The sequence below is a fragment of the Mercenaria mercenaria genome, chromosome 10, assembly GCF_021730395.1.
Source record: "Mercenaria mercenaria strain notata chromosome 10, MADL_Memer_1, whole genome shotgun sequence".
NCBI lineage: Eukaryota > Metazoa > Mollusca > Bivalvia > Venerida > Veneridae > Mercenaria > Mercenaria mercenaria.
In genome coordinates, this window is record NC_069370.1 from 30,454,224 (window position 1) to 30,477,112 (window position 22,889).

General features: G+C 36.4%; 1 protein-coding gene across 1 annotated transcript in view; it reads left to right on the plus strand.

Moving 5' to 3' along the window:
* LOC123559535 (AMP deaminase 2-like) overlaps positions 1-22,889 on the plus strand; it is a 130,537-nt gene that overhangs the window by 43,678 nt on the left and 63,970 nt on the right. Inside the window, 6 exon segments of the mRNA XM_053552600.1 lie at positions 2,506-2,680; positions 6,889-6,906; positions 8,908-9,100; positions 10,451-10,468; positions 16,182-16,401; positions 16,970-17,099. Of these exon segments, the coding sequence (XP_053408575.1) occupies positions 2,506-2,680; positions 6,889-6,906; positions 8,908-9,100; positions 10,451-10,468; positions 16,182-16,401; positions 16,970-17,099 (754 nt within the window).

Genomic DNA, 22,889 nt, shown 5'->3' on the forward strand with positions numbered 1-22,889 from the left:
TGTTACTTGTATGTTACCTGCATGAATATTAATTTGTGACTATTTCAGTGATGTTGAGGCCCTGTCTGTTATAAATGTGTCCTCGTAAGATAGTTTCTTGTTCTGTTCATATTTCGAGTGTTATATTTTACTTTGCTGTAAATTTGAGTTTGAATTTGATATTCAGTTATAGGGTTTAAGTATTCCTTGATGCTGTTCTCAGATTTATTTACATTAACCACAGGGTAATAAATACTGGATTACTTTAAGACAACCTTAAATGATATCTATTTCACATAATTTTAATTTGTAATTAACAATTTTCATGAATTTTTTGTTGAGTAATGTCATTGTTATACATTTGTAATAGGCCGTCAAATCTACCCTTCTCGCCATTGTTTCGGGTAAAAGACTATTTACCATATATAATTTAAAATGTGGCACACATCTAGATTCATGTCCTTTTTAGCTCATCTGATTTTTTGAAAAAAAAATGATGAGTTATTGTCATCACTTGATCGGCATTTGTAACCTGGTTAAGTTTTATGTTTAGGTCATTTTTTCTCCTAAACTATCAAAGCTATTGCTTTAAAACTTGCTACACTTATTCACCATCATTAGCTGACTCTGTACAGTAAGAAACATAACTCCATCCTGCTTTTTGCAAGAATTATGGCCCCTTCTGGACTTAGAAAATCAGATTTCTTGGTTAAGTTTTATGTTTAGGTCAACTTTTCTCCTAAACTATTAAAGCTATTGCTTTGAAACTTGCAACACTTGTTCACCATCAAAGTTGACTATGTACAGCAAGAAACATAACTCCATCCTGCCTTTTGCAAGAATTATGGCCCCTTCTGGACTTAGAAAATCAGATTTCTTGGTTAAGTTTTAATAATATTGTTTGGTCAACTTTTCTCCTAAACTATTAATGCTATTGCTTTAAAACTTGTGACACTTGTTCATCATTGCAAGAATTATGGCCCCTTCTGGACTTAGAAAATCAGATTTCTTGGTTAAGTTTTATGTTTAAGTCAACTTTTCTCCTAAACGATTAAAGCTGTTGCTTTAAAACTTGCAACACTTGTTCACCATCAAAAGTTGACTCTGTACAGCAAGAAACATAACTCCATCCTGCTTTTTGCAAGAATTATGGCCCCTTTTGGACTTAGAAAATCAGATTTCTTGGTTAAGTTTTATGTTTAGGTCAACTTTTCTCCTTTACAGTCAAAGCTGTTGCTTTAAAACTTGGAGCAGTTTTTTGCCATTAAAAGCTGACACTACACAGCAAGTACCGTAAGACTGCATTGCTTTTTGCAAGAATTATGGCCCCTTTTGGACTTAGAAAATAATGGGTAGGTCAATATTTCTATTATACAGAGGCAGAAAGATCAGATGAGCGTCTGCACCTGCAAGGCAGTGCTCTTGTTTTAGCTCATGTGAGCACTAGTGAGCTATTGTGATCATCCTTTGTCTGTCATCAGTTGTTGTGCATCTTCCATCGTCAACAATTTGACCATTACACTCTAGAGGTAACAATTTTAGAACAATATTAATGAACCATGGTCAGCCTCAGTATTACCTTAAAACAATCTTGGACAGCTTTGTTACTGGATTCTTTGGGGTCAGAAACAGGATAACTAGGCCATTTGATAGGAAAACCTCGTTAACACTCTAGAGGCCACATTTTCTATGATTGTCATCTTTATGAAACATAGTCAAAATGTTTGTCTGTATGAAACTAGGATAAGTTCAAAACTGGCTTACCTGAGTTCAAAACTTAGGTCACTAGGTCAAATCAAAGATGCAGTTATTGGTTGTTAACTGCATGCAGTTTTATTGAGCATATGACCCATGTCCTATAAATCTGACTTAGGGTTTTACAGAGTTATTCCTCTTTGTACTCTAAGAATTTTGCATGTCAGTCAATATCTCCAAAACATATGCATATTTTAATTTAAAACTTGCACATTTACACAATTACACAATATATCTATTCTTAGATAGTATATCCATAATTTAACGGCAAGCTTTCAATTTTAATATTATAGTTGAGTGTGCTCTCACTATACCTACATAGCACCATTCATAATTTTCAACATGTGTTTCTCTGTGATATTAGCTCCATTCATAATTTTCAGCAGTTGCCTCTCTGTGATAAGTTAGAACTTATTTCCACACGTAACTTTTATCAAGATTAGATACATGAACCAATATGTTTCCCCCCCCCCCCAAAAAAAATACATTCATCTGTGATTAAAAAGAAGAGAAAGAAAAAAGAAATTTTGTTCTAGATTATAAGGTTTTAATAGGTAAAGTTTCACAATCAGTGTAATACTTATTATTGTTTGTTAAAATTTTAACTGAGAGGTATACAGCCATGGCATCACAGACTTATGAACATTCAGCTTTTTTTCTTAGACTATTAGCAGTAATGATAAACAGTTTCAGAAGATGAATCTTTATGAGAAAAGTTTATAGCATTTCAGTTGTTAGACTTACCTGATACGTTTTTGTATATTTTACTAGTTCCGGGAGTTTTCGGCTTGCCAGTGGCTCAGACAGGGACAATGGGCATCCACACCTTGAACGCTTTCCTAGTCAGATTGAGGATGAATTTGACGAAATAGCAGAAGTGTTGGAAGAGTATGACAATGCTCCCCTCTTCCAGAGGATTCATATCAGTGGGGAAGACACTGCTGGAGTAAGTAGCACATGATACAGAAGTATGTAACAATGCTCCCGCTCCCCACTTCCAGAGGATTCATATCAGTGGGGAAGACACTGCTGGGGTAAGTATCACATGATACAGAAGTATATAACAATGCTCCCCTCTTCCAGAGGATTCATATCAGTGGGGAAGACACTGCTGGGGTAAGTAGCACATGATACAGAAGTATGTAACAATGCTCACGCTCCCCACTTCCAGAGGATTCATATCAGTGGGGAAGACACTGCTGGGGTAAGTATCACATGATACAGGAGTATGTAACAATGCTCCCTCTCCCCACTTCCAGAGGATTCATATAAGTGGGGAAGACACTGCTGGGGTAAGTATCACATGATACAGAAGTATGTAACAATGCTCACGCTCCCCACTTCCAGAGGATTCATATCATTGGGGAAGACACTGCTGGGGTAAGTATCACATGATAGAGGAGTATGTAACAATGCTCCCGCTCCCCACTTCCAGAGGATTTATATCAGTGGGGAAGACACTGCTGGGGTAAGAATCACATGATACAGAAGTATATAACAATGCTCCCCTCTTCCAGAGGATTCATATCAGTGGGGAAGACACTACTGGGGTTAAGTATCACATGATACAGGAGTATATAACAATGCTCCCCACTTCCAGAGGATTCATATCAGTGGGGAAGACACTGCTGGGGTAAGTATCACATGATACAGGAGTATAAAACAATGCTGTGCTCTTCCAGAGGATTCATTTCAGTGGGGAAGACACTGCTGGATTAAGTATCACATGATACAGGAGTATATAACAATGCTTCCCAATTCCAGATGATTCATATAAGTGGGGAAGACACTGCTGGGGTAAGTATCACATGATACAGGAGTATATAGAAATGCTCCCCGCTTCCAGAGGATTCATATCAGTGGGGAAGACACAGCTGGAGTAAGTATCACATGATACAGGAGTATATAGCAATGCTCCCCGCTTCCAGAGGATTCATATCAGTGGGGAAGACACAGCTGGGGTAAGTATCACATGATACAGGAGTATATAGCAATGCTCACCAATTCCAGAGGATTCATATCAGTGGGGAAGACACAGCTGGAGTAAGTATCACATGATAAGATTATATAACAATGCTCCCCACTTCCAGAAGATTCATTTCAGTGGGGAAGACACTGCTGGGTTAAGTATCACATGATACAGGAGTATATAACAATGCTTCCCACTTCCAGAGGATTCATATCAGTGGGGAAGGCACTACTGGAGTAAGTATCACATGATACAGGAGTATATAACCATGTTCCCCACTTCCAAAGGATTCATATCAGTGGGGAAGGCACTGCTGGGGTAAGTATCACATGATACAGAAGTATGTAACAATGCTCCTGCTCCCCACTTCCAGAGGATTCATATCAGTGGGGAAGACACTGCTGGGGTAAGTATCACATGATACAGAAGTATGTAACAATGCTCACGCTCCCCACTTCCAGAGGATTCATATCAGTGGGGAAGACACTGCTGGGGTAAGTATCACATGATACAGGAGTATGTAACAATGCTCCCGCTCCCCACTTCCAGAGGATTCATATAAGTGGGGAAGACACTGCTGGGGTAAGTATCACATGATACAGAAGTATGTAACAATGCTCCCGCTCCCCACTTCCAGAGGATTCATATCAGTGGGGAAGACACTGCTGGGGTAAGTATCACATGATACAGAAGTATGTAACAATGCTCACGCTCCCCACTTCCAGAGGATTCATATCAGTGGGGAAGACACTGCTGGGGTAAGTATCACATGATAGAGGAGTATGTAACAATGCTCCCGCTCCCCACTTCCAGAGGATTCATATCAGTGGGGAAGACACTGCTGGGGTAAGTATCACATGATACAGAAGTATGTAACAATGCTCCTGCTCCCCACTTCCAGAAGATTCATATCAGTGGGGAAGACACTGCTGGGGTAAGTATCACATGATACAGAAGTATGTAACAATGCTCACGCTCCCCACTTCCAGAGGATTCATATAAGTGGGGAAGACACTGCTGGGGTAAGTATCACATGATACAGGAGTATGTAACAATGCTCCCGCTCCCCACTTCCAGAGGATTCATATAAGTGGGGAAGACACTGCTGGGGTAAGTATCACATGATACAGAAGTATGTAACAATGCTCCCGCTCCCCACTTCCAGAGGATTCATATCAGTGGGGAAGACACTGCTGGGGTAAGTATCACATGATACAGAAGTATGTAACAATGCTCACGCTCCCCACTTATAGAGGATTCATATCAGTGGGGAAGACACTGCTGGGGTAAGTATCACATGATAGAGGAGTATATAGCAATGCTCACCAATTCCAGAGGATTCATATCAGTGGGGAAGACACAGCTGGAGTAAGTATCACATGATACAGGAGTATATAGCAATGCTCACCAATTCCAGAGGATTCATATCAGTGGGGAAGACACAGCTGGAGTAAGTATCACATGATAAGATTATATAACAATGCTCCCCACTTCCAGAAGATTCATTTCAGTGGGGAAGACACTGCTGGGTTAAGTATCACATGATACAGGAGTATATAACAATGCTCCCCGCTTCCAGAGGATTCATATCAGTGGGGAAGGCACTACTGGAGTAAGTATCACATGATACAGGAGTATAAAACAATGCTCCCCACTTCAGAGGATTTATACACTGCTATGGTTAAGTATCACATTAAACAGGAGTATATAACAATGCTCGCCACTTCTAGAGGATTCATATCAGTAGGGAAGACACTGCTGGTGGCAAGTATGACATAATACAGGAGTATTCTGTGAAATCATTAATATTCGTGGGGGATTAATTTTCGTGGATTTGAGTTTAGTCAATCCACGAAATTAAATCCCAACAAACAAGTAAAATTCCCATTCATTTGATGTTCAAAAGTTGAAATCCACAAATTCATATCCCAACGAAATTGCCGTTTTGATCAAAACCACGAAATTTCGTGCCCACGAAATAAAATGATTTTACAGTATAACAATGCTCCCCACTTCTTGAGGATTCATATCAGTGGGGAAGTCACTGCTGGGGGTAAGTGTCACATAATACAGGAGTATATAACAATGCTCCCCACTTCTGGAGGATTCATATTAGTGGGGAAGACTGTTGGGTTAAAGGTCACATGATACAGGAGTATATACCAATGCTCCCCACTTCAGGAGGATTCATATCAGTGGGAAAGACACTGCTGGGGGGGGTAAGTATCACATGATACAGGAGTATATAACAATGCTCCCCACTTCTAAAGGAATCATATCAGTGGGGAAGACACTGCTGGGGGTAAGTATCACATGATACAGGAGTATATAACAATGCTGTTCACTTCTCGAGGATTCATATCAGTAGGGAAGACACTGCTGGAGTAAGTATCACATGATACAGGAGAATATAACATTTCCCCACTTCCAGAGGATTCATATCAGTGGGAAGACATTGCTGGGGTAAGTTTCACATGAAACCGGAGTATATAACATTGCTTCCCATTTCTGGAGGATTCATATTAAGTTGGAAGACACTGTTCGGGGTTATATCACATGAAACAGGAGTATATAACAATGCTCGCCACTTCCGGAGAATTCATATCAGTTGGGAAGACACTGCCTGGGGGTAAGTATCACATGATACAGGAGTATATAACAATGCTTCCCACTTCTGGAGGATTCATATCAGTTGGGAAGACACTGCTGGGGGTAAGTATCACATGATACAGAGTATATAACAATGCTCCCCACTTCCTGAGGGCTCATATCAGTGGAGAAGAGACACTGTTCGGGTAAGTGTCACATGATAGGAGCATATAACCATACTCCCCACTTCCAGAGGATTCATATCAGTGGGGAAGACACTGTTCGGGTATCTATCACATGATACAGGAGTATATAACAATGCTTCCCACTTCTGGAGGATTCATATCAGTTGGGAAGACACTGCTGGTTTTTATCAGTTGGGAAGACTGCTGGTTTAAGTGTCACATGAAAGTAGTATATAAGGAAAAGTATGATAAAATTCAAAAGTTCTTTTATCTTTAGAGCTTGAAAGATTGTTTGCAATATAGCATACATGAACATATCTGGAGCATATTTTTCATAGGTGAAAAGCGAAGTATGAGTGAGTCTCTTTAAAAACACCTCATATTTCTTCATCAATATATTTGTTAATACAGATTCATACTGTTGGTCCGGTAAGTGGGTTTGTGACCCTTTGATGAAAGTTACATTTCTCCTGTCATGTATACAGTTACACCTTCTTTCCCCCTGTTGTTGCTGAATTGACTTTAAAGCATGTTTTTTGCAAGTCAAAAAATTAATCTGAGTTTATTGTTCCTTAAAACTGTAGGGTTTATTTTGCTCGTTTAAATTTTGTTATCACATTCCCAAAGAAGTGCGTGATTGTTTTCCTCAAGAAAAATGCTTGCAATACCTTGCAATTTGAAAATATCAATTTTTATTATGCAGTAAGGTCATGGTGAAGTTACATTGATTTATTATATACCTATATTAATTCTGTATAAAATCTGCTTGTATTTCACAATTAAATATGAACTGACACACAAAAATTCTGTATTGTACCTTTTAAATTCCGTATTGTACCTTCCGTATTGTATGCTGCTGGACTATTGTATGCTGCTGGACTTTGTATTCGGCTCTCGTGGATTTTGCAAGGTTGAATCACACTCGGCGCTTGCGCGCCTCGTGAGATCCAATCTGGCAAAATCCACTCGAGCCGAATACTGCATCCCAGATCAAGCTACTGTTTTAATAACCCTATTATATTTACTGAATGTAACCAGACTTTATGAATAACTCCAACAGTAATAACATGTATTGAATCGCATACTGGTGATAGTTAAAACTATTTGGACCTTGACAAACTATTTGGACCTTGACTGTTGACTTGTAAGCCATTCAATAAGTGTCTTAATCATTATATTAAATCAGAACTGACTATAAATTTTTTTTTTTTAATTTTGGCTAAAGTCCAACAAAAAATGATGTTAAACTTTAAACCAGTAAAATAGCACTAACTATGAACCAGTGATTTATAGGGTTTTTCATGTAATAAATTCTAATTATCTCCCTTTTATGAGTATCTGTTTGGATAGTAGAGAACTAATTTATTTGTTTAGAATATTAAAACTTATTGATTTGTCACATTGAACCAGTAATCAGTATTAACAGAATCAATTACTAGAAAGTTTCTGCATGGGATTTTCATTTGCAAATGTTTTATGATACTTATTTAAGGTTGAGAATTAGGCCTTGAGAAACAAAAATGAAACAACACCAAATCATAGAAAGAAAAGAGTTGTTTAACACGAAAATTTAACAGCATGTAAAACAACTTTTTCTCGACGAATACCTAAAATATTCGGAAAAAGTTGTCTCCCTTTGAAAATGAATGTCATTTGTACTTAAAATATTCAGAAAAAATGGCCTCCCATTGAAAATGAATACCATTTGTAAAGAAATAAAGATAAACAATTGCTGAAAACTGTGTTCCACCTTGTTATGCGAATTTTCACCACTCGCACGCCATTGCAAATGCATCAAAACGAACATGTGTAACAGTTCTTTGAAAATGGTGAGTTTTCAAAGGCGTTTGACTGTCCGGAAGTGGGGCCCCTTTAGGCACTCCTTTTCTGGAATTCAACGTTTATATCAGTACACTGACACTTGTTTCGTAAAGTAATATACATGTTTTGCATGCTGTTCAATTTTCATGTCAAACAACTCTTTCTTTCTATGATTTGGTGTTGTTTGATTTTTCTTTCTCAAGGCCTAATTCTCAACCTTAATGGGTTTTAATAGCCTGTTGCATTTTATTAGATTATTTCTTTGATTACTAAGATAACTGTAACCTAAAGATTTTTAGCTGTAAATTATACAGTAGTTAGTGATAAAGTAGACAGTTTAAAAGCATGGAGCTGTGTATCATGATTTACAGACGTTTTTTTCCATGCAACTTTTTATCACCCCTGGTGTAAAGTGGTTCCTATATGTACTTATGTTCGTTGTGGAAACATGAAAAAAGTCACATATTTTCTTGGCATGACTCTATCAAATCTGTTTTATGTCAAACTCAGTATTGCAATCTAGTTTCTTTGGTGAGAAAGATTTTCGATCTAATGTGATACTGCCACATGTAAATGAAAGATATTTTATTTCATTAATTTGAAAAACAGGTTCCCCAAAAGGACCTTGAACTGGCCTCTCAGAGTCTAGTGAAGGCTTTGATGATTCGTGAGAAGTATATGGCAATGGCTCAGCAGACGTTCCCGAAGATAACAGCGAGATTTCTACAGTGTCTGGAGGATAAAGAGGAGTTCCAGGGACTTACTGAGGGGATGAACTTGGCTGATAAAAAAGTTCTAGAAGGTAAGGGCCTCATAAAAGTGTATATAATTATGCAAAATGACATTGTATTTACCTGGCGCTGCCATACAGCTATGGACAATCTTGTGCAGTTGAGAAATGGGATTTTTGTATAGTTGACTGGCAAATTGAGGGATTTGGTTCAGTTTTATTTGCTTTTAATAACTGTTTTAAGAGATAAGTCAAAGAGCCTGCTTGATTTTGGATCATCAGGTTCTGTTGAGGAATTAGGCAATCCTGTTGCAGAAATCCATTGATACAAATTGGTGGTTTCTGTACTGCTTTTTGCACTTCTTGAAATTCGGAACAAACAAACACTGAGCTGACTGTGCGTTTGGGCAGTGTCAAATTAGCAATTATCAGCAAGTTAACACTCACAACAGTTATTCTGATAGACAACTCTTGCTCCTACTGGAGTAGGTGAAAGGGAGGTTACCCAATATGCAGTTGAAGTGATAAATTGATAATATTTTAAGGTCGACCTGGTTAGCAGGATTGTGAAAATTCAGATAACACAATTTCAGTTTGCCAAGCCAGGTTCTGGTTTGGTGGTTTTCAGCAGAGTTGTAGCTCTTGATTCATAAATTTTTATGATGTTTTGGCCACTTGTCTTATATACATGTAATATTATAGGGTGGATTTCCACTTAACCTTATAGGAGTGATCAGTGCCAAGTCTTATTGTGGATATTGTCAGCATGTTCTGGTATGGTGTTTTTCAGGGAAGTTATGGCCCAATATTGATCAAATTTTATCATATTTCTGTAACTTTCCCATACACATGTGGACAGATTTCCAGCAAACTTTACAGGAGTTATCAGTGCCAAGCCTAATTCTTCATATCATCGGCATGTTCTGGTTCAGTCATGTCCAGCAGAGTGTTTAGTGAAAATTCAAAATCTCAGGTGCAGATGTGAAAGATATATTTATCTTGCATGCAAAACAAACATTTGTTTGTTTTTTTCCTTTTCGTGTCTTTTAAATGCTTTCACTGTAGAATTGTAATATCAGATATTTTTCAATGCAGTATTCAAACAGTTTTTTGACAAACATGATATAAAATGTTGTACCTTAAAATTTAAATAGCTTTATGTTAACCCTTGAATTTATTACAAAATTTTAATTTTAAGCTAAATGTGCGAAAAATTCAGTTTGTTTTCATTTTGCTTATAATGATCCAATTCTGCTTTGAGTTCACATTATGAAAGATTTGGAATTTTGCAATATTTCTTGCTTACAGAATATTCGATACCTTCTCATGAAGTTTTGTGAAAAGTGTCCTTCAGTGTTTTGTGTATTGCATATCACCTTATTGTCTGAGAGATATGTTTTTGCACAATTGTTTTTATTACAGAAATGAAACGACAGTCAGGTATAACATAGACAGGGTTACCAACAAATAAAGATTCCTGAAATTAATTTGCTGGAAATTTTATTCCATATTTCATTGCATTGCTAGCTTCCTTTCAAAAGTTGTTCAATTTTGACAAAATTTTAAAGTTACTAAGGTACAAGAAAATAATCAAGTCTAAATATTTTTTACAGCAGTGATTTGTAAATAGTGTTTTTTCTGATGCATTGTTACAGTAGAAAATATAAAAAAAACTTTTAAGCAAGATCAGTGCTTTTGATGACCATGATATGGTTGAAATATAAGTTTATTTTTAATAGATCACAATTACTCTGTTGCCCTTCCATTTAGACTATATTTATGTATTAATAGTTTTTATGCTCCAGAAGGTGGGTTTATTAAAATTGCACTGTTCGTTCTTCCCCCATGTGTGCGTCTGTGCGTGCGTGCATGCATCCGTCCGTGTAAATAATCTTGCCCGGGCTGTAACTCTGCCATCCATGAAGGGATTTTGAAATAACTTGGCATAAATGTTCACCATAATGAGATGGTGTTTCATGCGCAAGACCCAGACCCCTAGCTCCAAGGTCAAGGTCACATTTAGAAGTCAAATGTTAATAGAGTCTGTTTCGTGTCTGGTCCATAACTCTGCCATTGATGAAGGATTTTGAAATTACTTGGCATAAATGTACCCCCACAATGAGACGACGTGTCATGTGCAAGATCCAGACCCCTAGCTCTAAGGTCAAGGTCACACTTAGAGGTTAAAGGTTAACATGGTCTGTTTCTTGTGTGGTCCATAACTCTGCCATTGATGAAAGGATTTTAAAATTACTTGGCATAAATGTTTGCTATATTGAGATGACATGTCATGCGCAAGACATAGACCCCTAGGTCCAAGGTCAAGGTCACACTTAGAAGTCAAAGGTGTTTCTTGTCTGGTCAATAACTCTGCCATTTATCAAGGGATTTGAAAATAATTTGACACAAATGTTAACCATATTGAGATGGTGTGTCACGCTTATGACCTGGGTCTCTTGGATCAAGGTCACGAAATGATGTGTGTTTTCTTTTGCGCAGTCAACTGTACATGTAGCATTCTTGGGCATGCTTCTGGTGGGTGGGGGGGGGGGGGGGGGGGGCATTTGTCATCAATAGTGACAGCTCTTGTTACTTTGAAAATACAGATTTTCTTTTCATGTTCAGCTCATTTTCTATTATCTGTTACTGATGTTTCCCCAAGATATTCTCATAAACTTTGATCTAGTATGGTCCAGGTGGGATTTCCCCCCCCCCCACCACCCACGAGAAATCTGAGTTCATTTTTTGTTATTTTAGCCTCTTTAGAAAGAATTCATAAATCAGACTTCTATAAATAATATGTGATAAATAAGAAAAAAACTTGTATGAAATAAAAAGAACATGTAATAGGATGTATTTGTTATTAAGGCTTAAGAAATATAAATTATACTATATGAAAAAATGTGTGGTAAATTAATTTTTTTATATGGCTGAACTTACTAAATGGCATTTGTGAAAAGCCATAGTCCCATATTCTTTGAAAGGTTACACGCTTTAGAAATTAAGCTGGTAATTCACCAGTGGGGTTCAGGTAATAAATTTTAATAAAAGTTATCTATGAGATAAGAGTTAAACACATGGAAAAAATGACAGTGAAAATGATATGCGTACATAAAATTGGATATTAAAATCTGTCTTGGAATGAGATGCTGAAAGTTTTTGCCCCCACCTCCACCTCCCTTAAAAAAAAATTAGAGGGAGGCACTTAGAGTTGCCCTTGTCCATCTGTCTGTCCATACATTGATCCGAATGTGTGTCTTGCATATCTCAAGAAATCATTTTACCCAATGAGTCATCAGACCTCACAGGATCATTATTCAGCATGTGAAGTTTTGCCCCTGGTGTTTTAATTGGGATTTCACTCAGCCAGACCAGAGTTATGGCCCTTACTTTGTCAAAAATATGCATAAATAGGGCATAAAACCTTGACTTAGTCAAAAATGTGCATAAAAAGGGCTTAAAACTTTGTATTGCATGTATCTCAAAAAGTATTTGACTTTAAGGGCAATGTAACATTAATGGAATATTATTCAGCATGTGAAGTTGAGTACCTTTGGTATTGTTAGAGATTTCACTCAGCCAGACCAGAGTTATGGTCCTTTAAATAACTTAATAAAAAGAATAAAATGGCATAAAGATTTGTGCCGCATGTGTCTTAAAACGTATTTCACCTAGGGTCATGAAAGGTACTAGGAATATTATTCAGCATGTGAAGTTGTGCACCTGGGGTTTTGTGTAGGATTTCTATTGGTCAGACCAGATTTATGGCCCTTGTTTGTCAAAATATGCATAAAAGGATATACAAGTTTGTATCCCATGCATTTCAAAAGTATTTGACTTAGAGTCATAAAACATTGGAGGATTGTTTTACAGCATGTGAAATTGTGCAGTTGGTGTTCTGTTTTGGATTTCACTCAGCCAGACCAGAGTTATGGTCCTTGTCTTAGTGAAAAAAAAACATTGCTTTAAAGTTGTATTGCAATATGTATCTGAACAATATTTCATCTAGAGTCATGAAACCATGTTCAGTGACAGGAAGTAGTGGAACCAGTGTCTTATAGACATATGAGCCGTGCCATGGGAAAACCAACATAGTGGGTGTGCGACCAGCATGGATCCAGACCAGCCTGCGCATCCGCGCAGTCTGGTCAGGCTCCATGCTGTTCGCTTTTAAAGCCTATTGAAATTGGAGAAACTGTTAGCGAACAGCATGGATCCTGACCAGACTGCGCGTTCTGGATCCATGCTGGTCGCACACCCACTATGTTGGTTTTCCCATGGCACGGCTCATATGTCTAGTCTGTAGACAGATTAAACTTAGGACCCTGAATTTCCTTATTTTTTTGTCAAATAGTTTTTGAGCTGATTTCCCATAGCGAGATAAGATAGCAAAATATTAAAACAATTGTATCTTTCCTGACTGAGTAAAAATATAATTTTAATTGACTGCCATTTTAAAAGTCATTTCAATAAAATATGACAAGAAATGACGTCCTTGTAACCTTACTTGAAGTTAGCATTATTGAGTAGATATTTAAGAAATACCAATCTCCAAACATTTTGCAATTTTAATTAGATAATTTTTTTAATACAGAATTGGTGTTGATGTTATAAAATATACTCCTTTAATAATGTTCTATAGTAAAATAACACAGTAAAATAGCTTTCACATTTTGTCATAGGAAGTTATTAAATATGATAAAAAGTTATTTATGATTTAGTGTGGGTATTTGACACTCCTGGATGGAACAACTTATCTCCAGCCAAGTCACCTCCCCAGCATAAATTTAGTTTTGTCTGATACTGCTGGAAACAGTTCCAGGTTAAGTGTTTATCACTAGTTGACATTCAGCTGCATCCAGAAATTTAATCTTCAGTCAGAGCTGCTAAACCACTACTCCATGCACTCCTTTTATTGTGATAGATTTTGAAAATTGATGTTCACATTAATACATCTGTGTTAATTAGAGAAGCAATACTTTTGATAGTTTTCATTGGTTGGTAACCCTGGACTTACTTTCAAGTTTGGAGTGCAATTTGTTTGTGTTTTCAACTTTTTATAACAACAGAACTTTAGTACCCCACAGAAATCACATGAGAGAATTTGATGGGGAAAATATACTGAAGCTGAAGAATATCAGTCTCAATGCTTAATTGGAATTGGTTTCAAGTGATTTTCAACACTTTGCTATGTTATGACTGTCCCTAAATGTAATTAGTGATTCTTGATTCCCAGTTAGTAAATGTAATTAGTGATCCTGGATTCCCAGTCAGTAAATGTAATCAGTGATTCTTGATTCCCATTCAGTAAATGTAATTAGTGATCCTGGATTCCCAGTCCCTTAATGTAATTAGTGATTCTTGATTCCCAATCAGTAAATGTAATTAGTGATTCTGGGCCTAATTTAATTAGTGATCCTGGATTCCCAGTCAAAAATATAATTAGTGGTTCTGGACCTAATTTAATTAGTAATTCTGAATTCTCAGTTAGTAAATGTAATTAGTGGTCCTGGATTCCTAGTCAGTAAATGTAATCATTGATCCTGGATTCCCAGTCAGTAAAATTAATGTAATATTAGTGATTCTGGATTCCCAGTCAGTAAATGTAATCATTGATCCTGTATTCCCAGTAAGTAAATGCAATATTAGTGGTTCTGGATTCCCAGTCAGTAAATGTAATTAGTAATACTGGATTCCCAGTCATTAAAAGATAATAAGTTATCCTGGATTCCCAGTCAGTAAGGCATAATTAGTGATTCTGGGCTAATTGTAATTAGTGATCCTGGATTCCCAGTCAGTAAACATAATTGGTGATCCTGGATTTGCATTCAGTAAACATAATTAGTGATCCAGGACAAGCAATGACTGAAAGGTTCCCCACATTAATCATAGTTGAAAAACTACTGACTTCAAATATGTTGTCTTCTGTCAAATTGTTTTAGAGAAAATAGTATTGCTGATGGATTGAACTTCTAACACATGAGTGGCAGTATGAATATTTTCCTCACATTTTTATGAAAAAAAGAAACCAGATATGCTTTAAAATCAGATATTTTTGCTAGGCTTTATGTGCAAATTTAAAAATAAGTTTTAGTTTTAGTTTGTGAAGTAGAATATTAACAAATTATGGACAGTCTGTTTTATATATCAAAAGCAGCACTTTGGCACGTACAGAATGCGAAAATGATCAGTCAGAGAATATAATGAAAATGAATTCCTTGTGAAAATTTCTGATTTTACAATATTGAACCGATACATTGAAGGTTTTAACATTCTCTCAGAATATTGACATGTGGTGGATTGATTGATGTGGCTAAAAAGTTAAATGATCGAAATGTTTTGCTTGGCAGTTCATCTGTATTTGCGTATTATTACAATGTTTCCCCATACTTTAGTTAAACCCTTGTTGAAACTGCATTGCTTTCACAGTTTTAGTTGTTCACATTTTACTACTAAAAGCTCTACTAAGAAACAAATGCTGGTCAGTACAGATTGCTTTGGAATCATTCATTAAAGATAGTGGACCAATTATGACAATTGAAAGTTCATGTTTGAATATGTAATTTCTGTAGACAATTTCAATATTTTCTGGTATGAGCAGAGTATAATTAACATCAGAAGGATCTGGAACAGCCTACACGTTTACGTAAACAGACAGATGTTCATCACAGGTTCACTACCTTTAATGAATGGTCATGCTGTACTAATATAAACTGCCTTTAGATAGTGATCACTGAAAATATATAAAGGACCACTCTGAAAATTTATACTTTCTGAAACTGATTGTTACAAATATTTTTTGTTGATGTGACAAATTTTGGTTACTTGAATATATATTATTATATAAGGTGTTTCCTTTTACACTGGCCAGCATTTGAAAAAAAAATGAAAAAACATTTTAAACAAAACATTTGACAGTTTTTCATTACTTGAGTAACTTAGGCACTTAAATAATATAGTAGGAAAGCAGCTGACTCAGTAAGACAAGACCGTTGGATGTACGTATAGAAAAACATATATTATTAACTAGTCATTCAGTATGACACTAGAGATTATAATAAGAGAAGAAACGAAATGCATCTGTACTCAGTTGTACAAGAAAGAAATAACTTTGTGTCATAGATTCTATAATGTTTATATTATATTCCAACAGAGCACCCGATTAATGCCCCACCCATGAGTGGCGACCCTTTCCAGACTGAGTTTCCAGACAGTGTGGGCTGTGCCTTGAAGATGAAGGCAGGTGTTGTACATGTTTACAAGAATGAAGAAATGCTTGAGAAAGATCAGCCCCTCGACTGGCCATACTATGACGTGAAGTCATTCCTGAATGACCAGAATATCATGTACTGTTTCATTATGGATGGTCCTTTGTAAGTGTGTATGTTAAGCTTGATTAGAATGGCCTATGCTTTGCAATCAAAGACACGAGAAATGGTACCAGTACGCTCAGCATTAAAAGGGAAACTGGCCTCTTCTCTCATACCCTCGTGGCAATGGATTCCATCAGGAATGAGATGTCCAGAGTGATTAATATAAGTTGTACAACTTGCTTCACAATCAACCTAAAATAAATTAGTATAGAAAAAGCATGTTCTAATTATGCATCACAATTTCTTCCAATGAAAAGTGATAAACTTACTGGAAATCTCTATGTCAGTTGGTCGTTATTTGGTTTGCTTGAAACCAAATATAACTCAAGCATTTAGCTCATCATTTTGCATCCATAAGTGTTAGGTGTTTTTACTGTATTTAAATGCTTTACTACTGAAGAACATCAATAAGATTGTAATGTATCAAACTTTGTAAGCATGTGTTTATAACTTCCCATTTTTGTTACACCAATATTCTTACATGGTATTTTGGTGAAAAGTTTGTTTTACTTGGTATTTTAGTATTACTACTTCCTTGCTTTAGTTTGTATTTTCTTCTCTCCTTTAGGAAATCATTTTGTTTTCGGAGATTGAGTTATCTATCTGCCAAGTTTCAGCTACATGTATTGCTAAATGAACTGAAGGAATCGGCTGCCCAGAAGGCTGTACCACACAGAGACTTCTACAATATCAGAAAGGTATTCTTTATGTAGTGCATTGACAAGTTTATAAACTGAAATCAGGAATCAGTCTGAGACTGCAGCCTTTCTATTAGTCTATTTAAACTTTTGATTTTAACCTAAGAACCTGATATAGAGAGTGAGGTTTCAAATGCTAAGTAATGTCATTTGATTGATATTGCAGTTGGACTCTTTAACTCTGAAAGGGGCACAACTCCTAATTTATGTCTTATAGGGGCACTCAGCCAGAGTTTTAACTTAAAGAGGCACACAGACATATCTTTAAGTGGCACACAACCAGATTTATATCTCAAAGGAGCACATAACCAGATTTATGTCTTAAAGGGACACATTACCAGATTCATATCTCAAAAAGCACACCATGAGATTTATGTCAGTTGTTAAGAATTCATCCATTGCTTTCTTTTGTTGCTACTTTTTAATGAAACAGCAATAAAGGGATTCAATGAGTTGTAAGCAGAGTCTTTAAAAAAAAACACTTTGGTGTGAAATATGTATGTGAAAAGTTTTCTGAAATGTTCAAATCAAACAATAGAAATCAGCTATATACTGCCAGACTTGTGTTAAGTAGCCAGTCAAAGGAGAAACACAATCTGGCTGCTAGATTTTAATTTATGCCTAAGTTACATTCAGCTTAGGAAGTTAGGCGACTGGCTGATTAAGCTTTAGCCTGCTGGCAGCAAGTTATTTTGCCTTTGCGACCAGTGCAGACCAAGATCATCCTGCACGTCCATTTGTGTATATCTTCAGCATTTTCCACGTTCAGTGATTTTTCGTGAATTATGGCTGTTGAAATGTCATATTTTACCTTGTCCGGGCAACTGCACTGATGCCATTAGGAGAAATTACGCCAAATTTCACAAAAGTGATCATTGCCAAGCCTAGTTGTGCATGTCATAGGCTTGTTCTGGTTTAATGTTTTACAACAGAAATGTGACCATTGAATCGTCAAATATTTTGATGTGTTAGCCTGTTCTCTTATATACATATATATATATATATATATATATATATATATATATAATAAGGGAGACTTCCACCAAACTTTACAGGAATGATTAGTGCCAAGTCTTATTGTGCATATTACTGGCATGTTCCAGTTCAGTGATTTTCAGAGGAATTATGGCTCTTCATTTTTCAAATTTTATATTTTGGCAACTTCTCTTATCTGGCTACTTATATCATCAGAATATTCTGGTTCAGTGATTTTAAGCAGAGTTATGGCCCTTTATTTGTTGTATGTCACTGTGTTTACACTACCTACTGTATACAGTTAGGCTGAATTTCACATCAAACCTCACAAGTGATTAGTGTGAAGTGTAGTTGTGCATATTATCAAAATGTTCTGATTAATTGATTTTCAGGGGAGTCATAACCCTTGATTTAAGAAATAATGAATCTGTTCCTATATTTTATCAGTTAATAAAATATGGGCAGGAGTTTGGATGCGTAATAATTAAATCATGAGTGTGGAGCACGAGTGATTTAATTATTCGCATCCAAACGACTGCCCATGTTTTATTAATTGATAAAATTATTGGAACATATTTATTATTTCGATTCTAACAACGCAAATAATTCGTATTTTACAGTACTTCATTTTCAGTGTAATACGTTATTCGGGTCATATGCTGTTACAATTTACCCACTATGTTTAGAAAGTATTGCATAGCCAATGGAACGTATAGATCAGGGCTCCGGAAATTTTGATAACTCAATCGGTCCGAAACGAAAATCCTGACATCGGCGCTACCCCACCCACCGCATTTCCAATACATGTATTACATATTTTGTAAAACGTGATAGGGTAAAGAAATAAGCATGTCATGCATTAAAACTGAGTTACTAGTCACCGCGCGTTACCATACAATGAAGACAGTTATTCAGTGTTATGTGTGATCGTTACCGTTTTGTTTAAATTTCGATGTTTTTCCGAGATAATACGAGGCATTGACACCGTGTGCGTAACTAGTCTAAAAGCCAACGCACGTGACTTCGATACCGTATACACGGCAGATACTTTGTGACGTTTCCTCATTCTTTGATGGAATTCTATAAAATACAATGCGTCAAAGTGAGTTACACGACACATATTCTCTGCTAAACAGCCTCAGTATTTAAGGAATACTCTGCCGCGGACCGAATGTGTACATTATTTGAACGCTGAGATCGAATTTCCCGCATGTATAGTACCAAAATGTCACGCGGGTTGGCCACGGATATTTCATTTCACTTACGTTGTACTTCAATAAGCAACTACATTTTATAAAGTTACATGTTCTCTTCTGATGTAAACAAAATTTCATTTTGAAATGTTTTTTAAAAGACCGATTTGATAAACAGTGCCACTCCGGTTTTCTTTATCATTCGTGGTTGCCCGTCCATTTTTTTCTTTTTGGTACAGTCGGGTTGCAAAGACGATTTTCTGCATTTGTTTCAACTGGAGCCCCAACAAATGAATCATGTAATTTTTTCAAATCAAGTAATTATAAAAATTATTTTTATCGGTTTTCCGTGTGATGTCTCATTAAATCAAAGACCTATAATGTACAATTATAGCTCTTTGATTAAATGCAGCGACCATTTGTTTGTTACCGTGATCAAACATAGCCTTTTGAAATAAACCATCCGTCGGATTCTAAATAAAAGAAGTGGATCCCCGTCGAAATGATTTGGATCCAGTCAGAAACGTTAGGAAACCAGTCAAAAATGTTTAATACACCGCAGTCGGCTGTCTGCAAACATTAAAGGATGTGCCGCGCGAGCACTGATTGCATCACGCGCTAATTACGGACGGATTATCAAAGTGACAATCAGACCGATTGACACGTTTATTGATTATCTGAAGGTGCGACCAACAATTTCCTACTTGGCAGGTGATCGTGTATTGAGATATCAGACCGAAATTTATACTTTTCTCCATTTTTACGGGACCGATTTTTTTCGTTTTTTCACTTCACGAATCGGTCTGAAAAGTCAAAAATCGGTCCAAAACCGACAAACCGGCAAATTTCCGAAGCCCTGGTATAGATATTTTTTCTTTTTCATCAGAATTTTGAGAAGTATTATAAATAAGTAATCTAACATCTCGCAAACTAATTATGAATAGGATCATCAAATTAGGCGATTTGACCCTGTGTTACGAGTGACAACTTAACTTTTATATGACGTCACATCATTATGACGTCATACTTTATGTCATACATTTATGACGTCACCGCTGAATCATAATAGAGCTAACTGAATTCGTTCGTAGAGATCAGAACGTGTTTTGCATGTTTTAGAAATGCTGTTTTCAACCGTTTGGCCCTGAAATAATTCGTATGTAATGGAACTGAAGTAGAATCTCTAATGTCACAATCATAGGGGGTGAAGTGTAACAGCCAGCCATATTTTATCGTAGATTCATGTATAGGCGATTTCGCTATATGTTTATATAGCAATTGCTGTGGATCGTGTTAGAATTGTCAAATTATTTTATCTGTTCTACTTCTTATATACCACTGGTTGGAATTGAACCATTTAACTTCTCAGAAGTTACCATAACCAAGCCTAGTTGTGTATATTATTGGAATGTTATGGTTCATTGATTTCCCCTGGAGTTACGGCCCCTTATTTGTGGCATTTTACAATATCTTTGTGGTAAGTGGTAGGAGATATAATAATATATGGTTTTCAAGAACAATCTCTAGTTTTCAATACTTGGGAAAGTGTGCAGAAAATCTTCCCGTCAAGAAGCCAATCATTAAAATTATAGGAGTTGATTGAAGAAATTAAAAAAATGTTTACTTGGTCACAGTTTTCATTTAATTCCAGAATTCAGTTATGTAGGCTGAGTAAGCAGAAATCATGCGCTGAAAATTCACAGCTGCGCATGCAAGAAACAGCTCAGTCATCACTGATACGCCTTTCAGTAAAAGACCAAAAAAAAAGAACGTATTGTTTCATAATACGAATTGTTATTTGCTAAAGTGTAACACAACTTAAGTTGCTGTAATGCTTTGCTGTTTTTATAAACCTTTGTTGAAAATATACGTCTGGCCTTTACAGGTCTGCTGGATGCTATATATATCAGATTTTATTTCTTTGCGGTAGTTGCAGATGTTTTACTGTATTTAATTGGAGTATGTATCATTATCATTGCTAATTAATTGATTCCTGGGAGTTTATGGCATTTGGTTGGTTTATATTCCCACTTGCTTGTAAAAAGTGATACAATATATATTAAATGGGAAAAGCTTTGCAGGTGTTTTATGAAAAAGAAAGGAAATCATTTCGAATGGTTTTAGATATGTGGGAATATAGCTTGAAGTCTGGGTTTGCAAAATAGTGGTATCTGGGTTTAATAATGTGATTAGTTATTGAATTCATCTGCAAATTATAAGTTAAATGGATTGTTCCAAAAATTTTATGGGTATACTGCTAGGTTAGATTATGTCTGCTCAAGCTATAAAAAGCAACATGTATGAAACATTGTTTGAATTTTTGTGCCCCCCCATGAGTGGAGGGGGCATATAGATTTGGTCTTGTCCGTGCGTCCGTCCGTGCATCGGTCCGTCCGAAGTTCGTGACGCGCCTAGCTCAAAAAGTATTTGATATAAATTGATGAAACCTTGCAGGAGTCTTTACCATGATATGAACTTGAGCACCTCCTATTTTTCGTCTGGCTCCGTCCCCTATTTTCAGAGTTATGGCCCCTGAAATAGTCAAAAATGAACATTTTTACCTTGTGACACGCCTAGCTCAAAAGTATTTGATATAGATTCATGAAACCTTGCATGAGTCTTAATCATGATATGAACTTGCGCACCTCCTATTTTTCATTTGGGTTTGCCCCCTATTTTCAGAGTTATGGCCCCTGAAATAGTCAAAAATGCACATTTTCACCTTGTGACATGCCTAGCTCAAAAAGTGTTTGATATAGATTCATGAAACCTTGCAACAGTCTTAATCATGATATGAACTTGCGCACCTACTATTTTTCATTTGGGTCTGCCCCCAATTTTCAGAGTTATGGCCCCTGAAATAGTCAAAATTGCTCTTTTTCACATTTCGACATGCCTAGCTCAAAAAGTATGTGATATAGATTCATGAAACCTTGCATGAGTCTTAATCATGATATGAACTTGCGCACCTCCTATTTTTCATTTGGGTCCGCCTCCTATTTTTAGAGTTATGGCCCCTGAAACAGTCAAAAATGTACATTTTCACCTTGTGACGCACCTAGCTCAAAAAAGTATTTAATATAAATGGTTGAAAACTTGCATAAGTCTTTATCATGATATAAACTTGCACACCTCTAATTTTTTGGCTGGCTTCACCCACTATTTTTAAAGTTATGGCCCCTGAAATAGTAAAAAAATGCACTTTTTCACCTAATTCTGTGCCTAGCTCAAAAAGTATTAGATGTAAATTCAGGAAACCTTGCTGGAGTCTTTAACGTGATGTGACCTTGCACACTTGGCATTCTTCTTGAGAATCTTAGCTCTTATTACAGAGTTATAGCCCTTGAAATAGCCAAAATAGTGGATTTTTTGTTTGTGATGCTCATAGCTCAAAAAGTATAGGGCCTGGAATAATGAATCCTTTTCATAAAATGTTTGTTGAGGCTCTACCCCATTAAGACTGCAAACATTTGAATTATTGCCCCTTATTTGTGACAAATGTACCAGTGGGGGGCACACCCTGTGTCCTACAGACACATTCTAGCGCAATGGCACCTTATCTCGACAGGTCCGTAACTTCGACACTTTTATACAATTATTAAAAAGTCTGCTAATTGCTTTG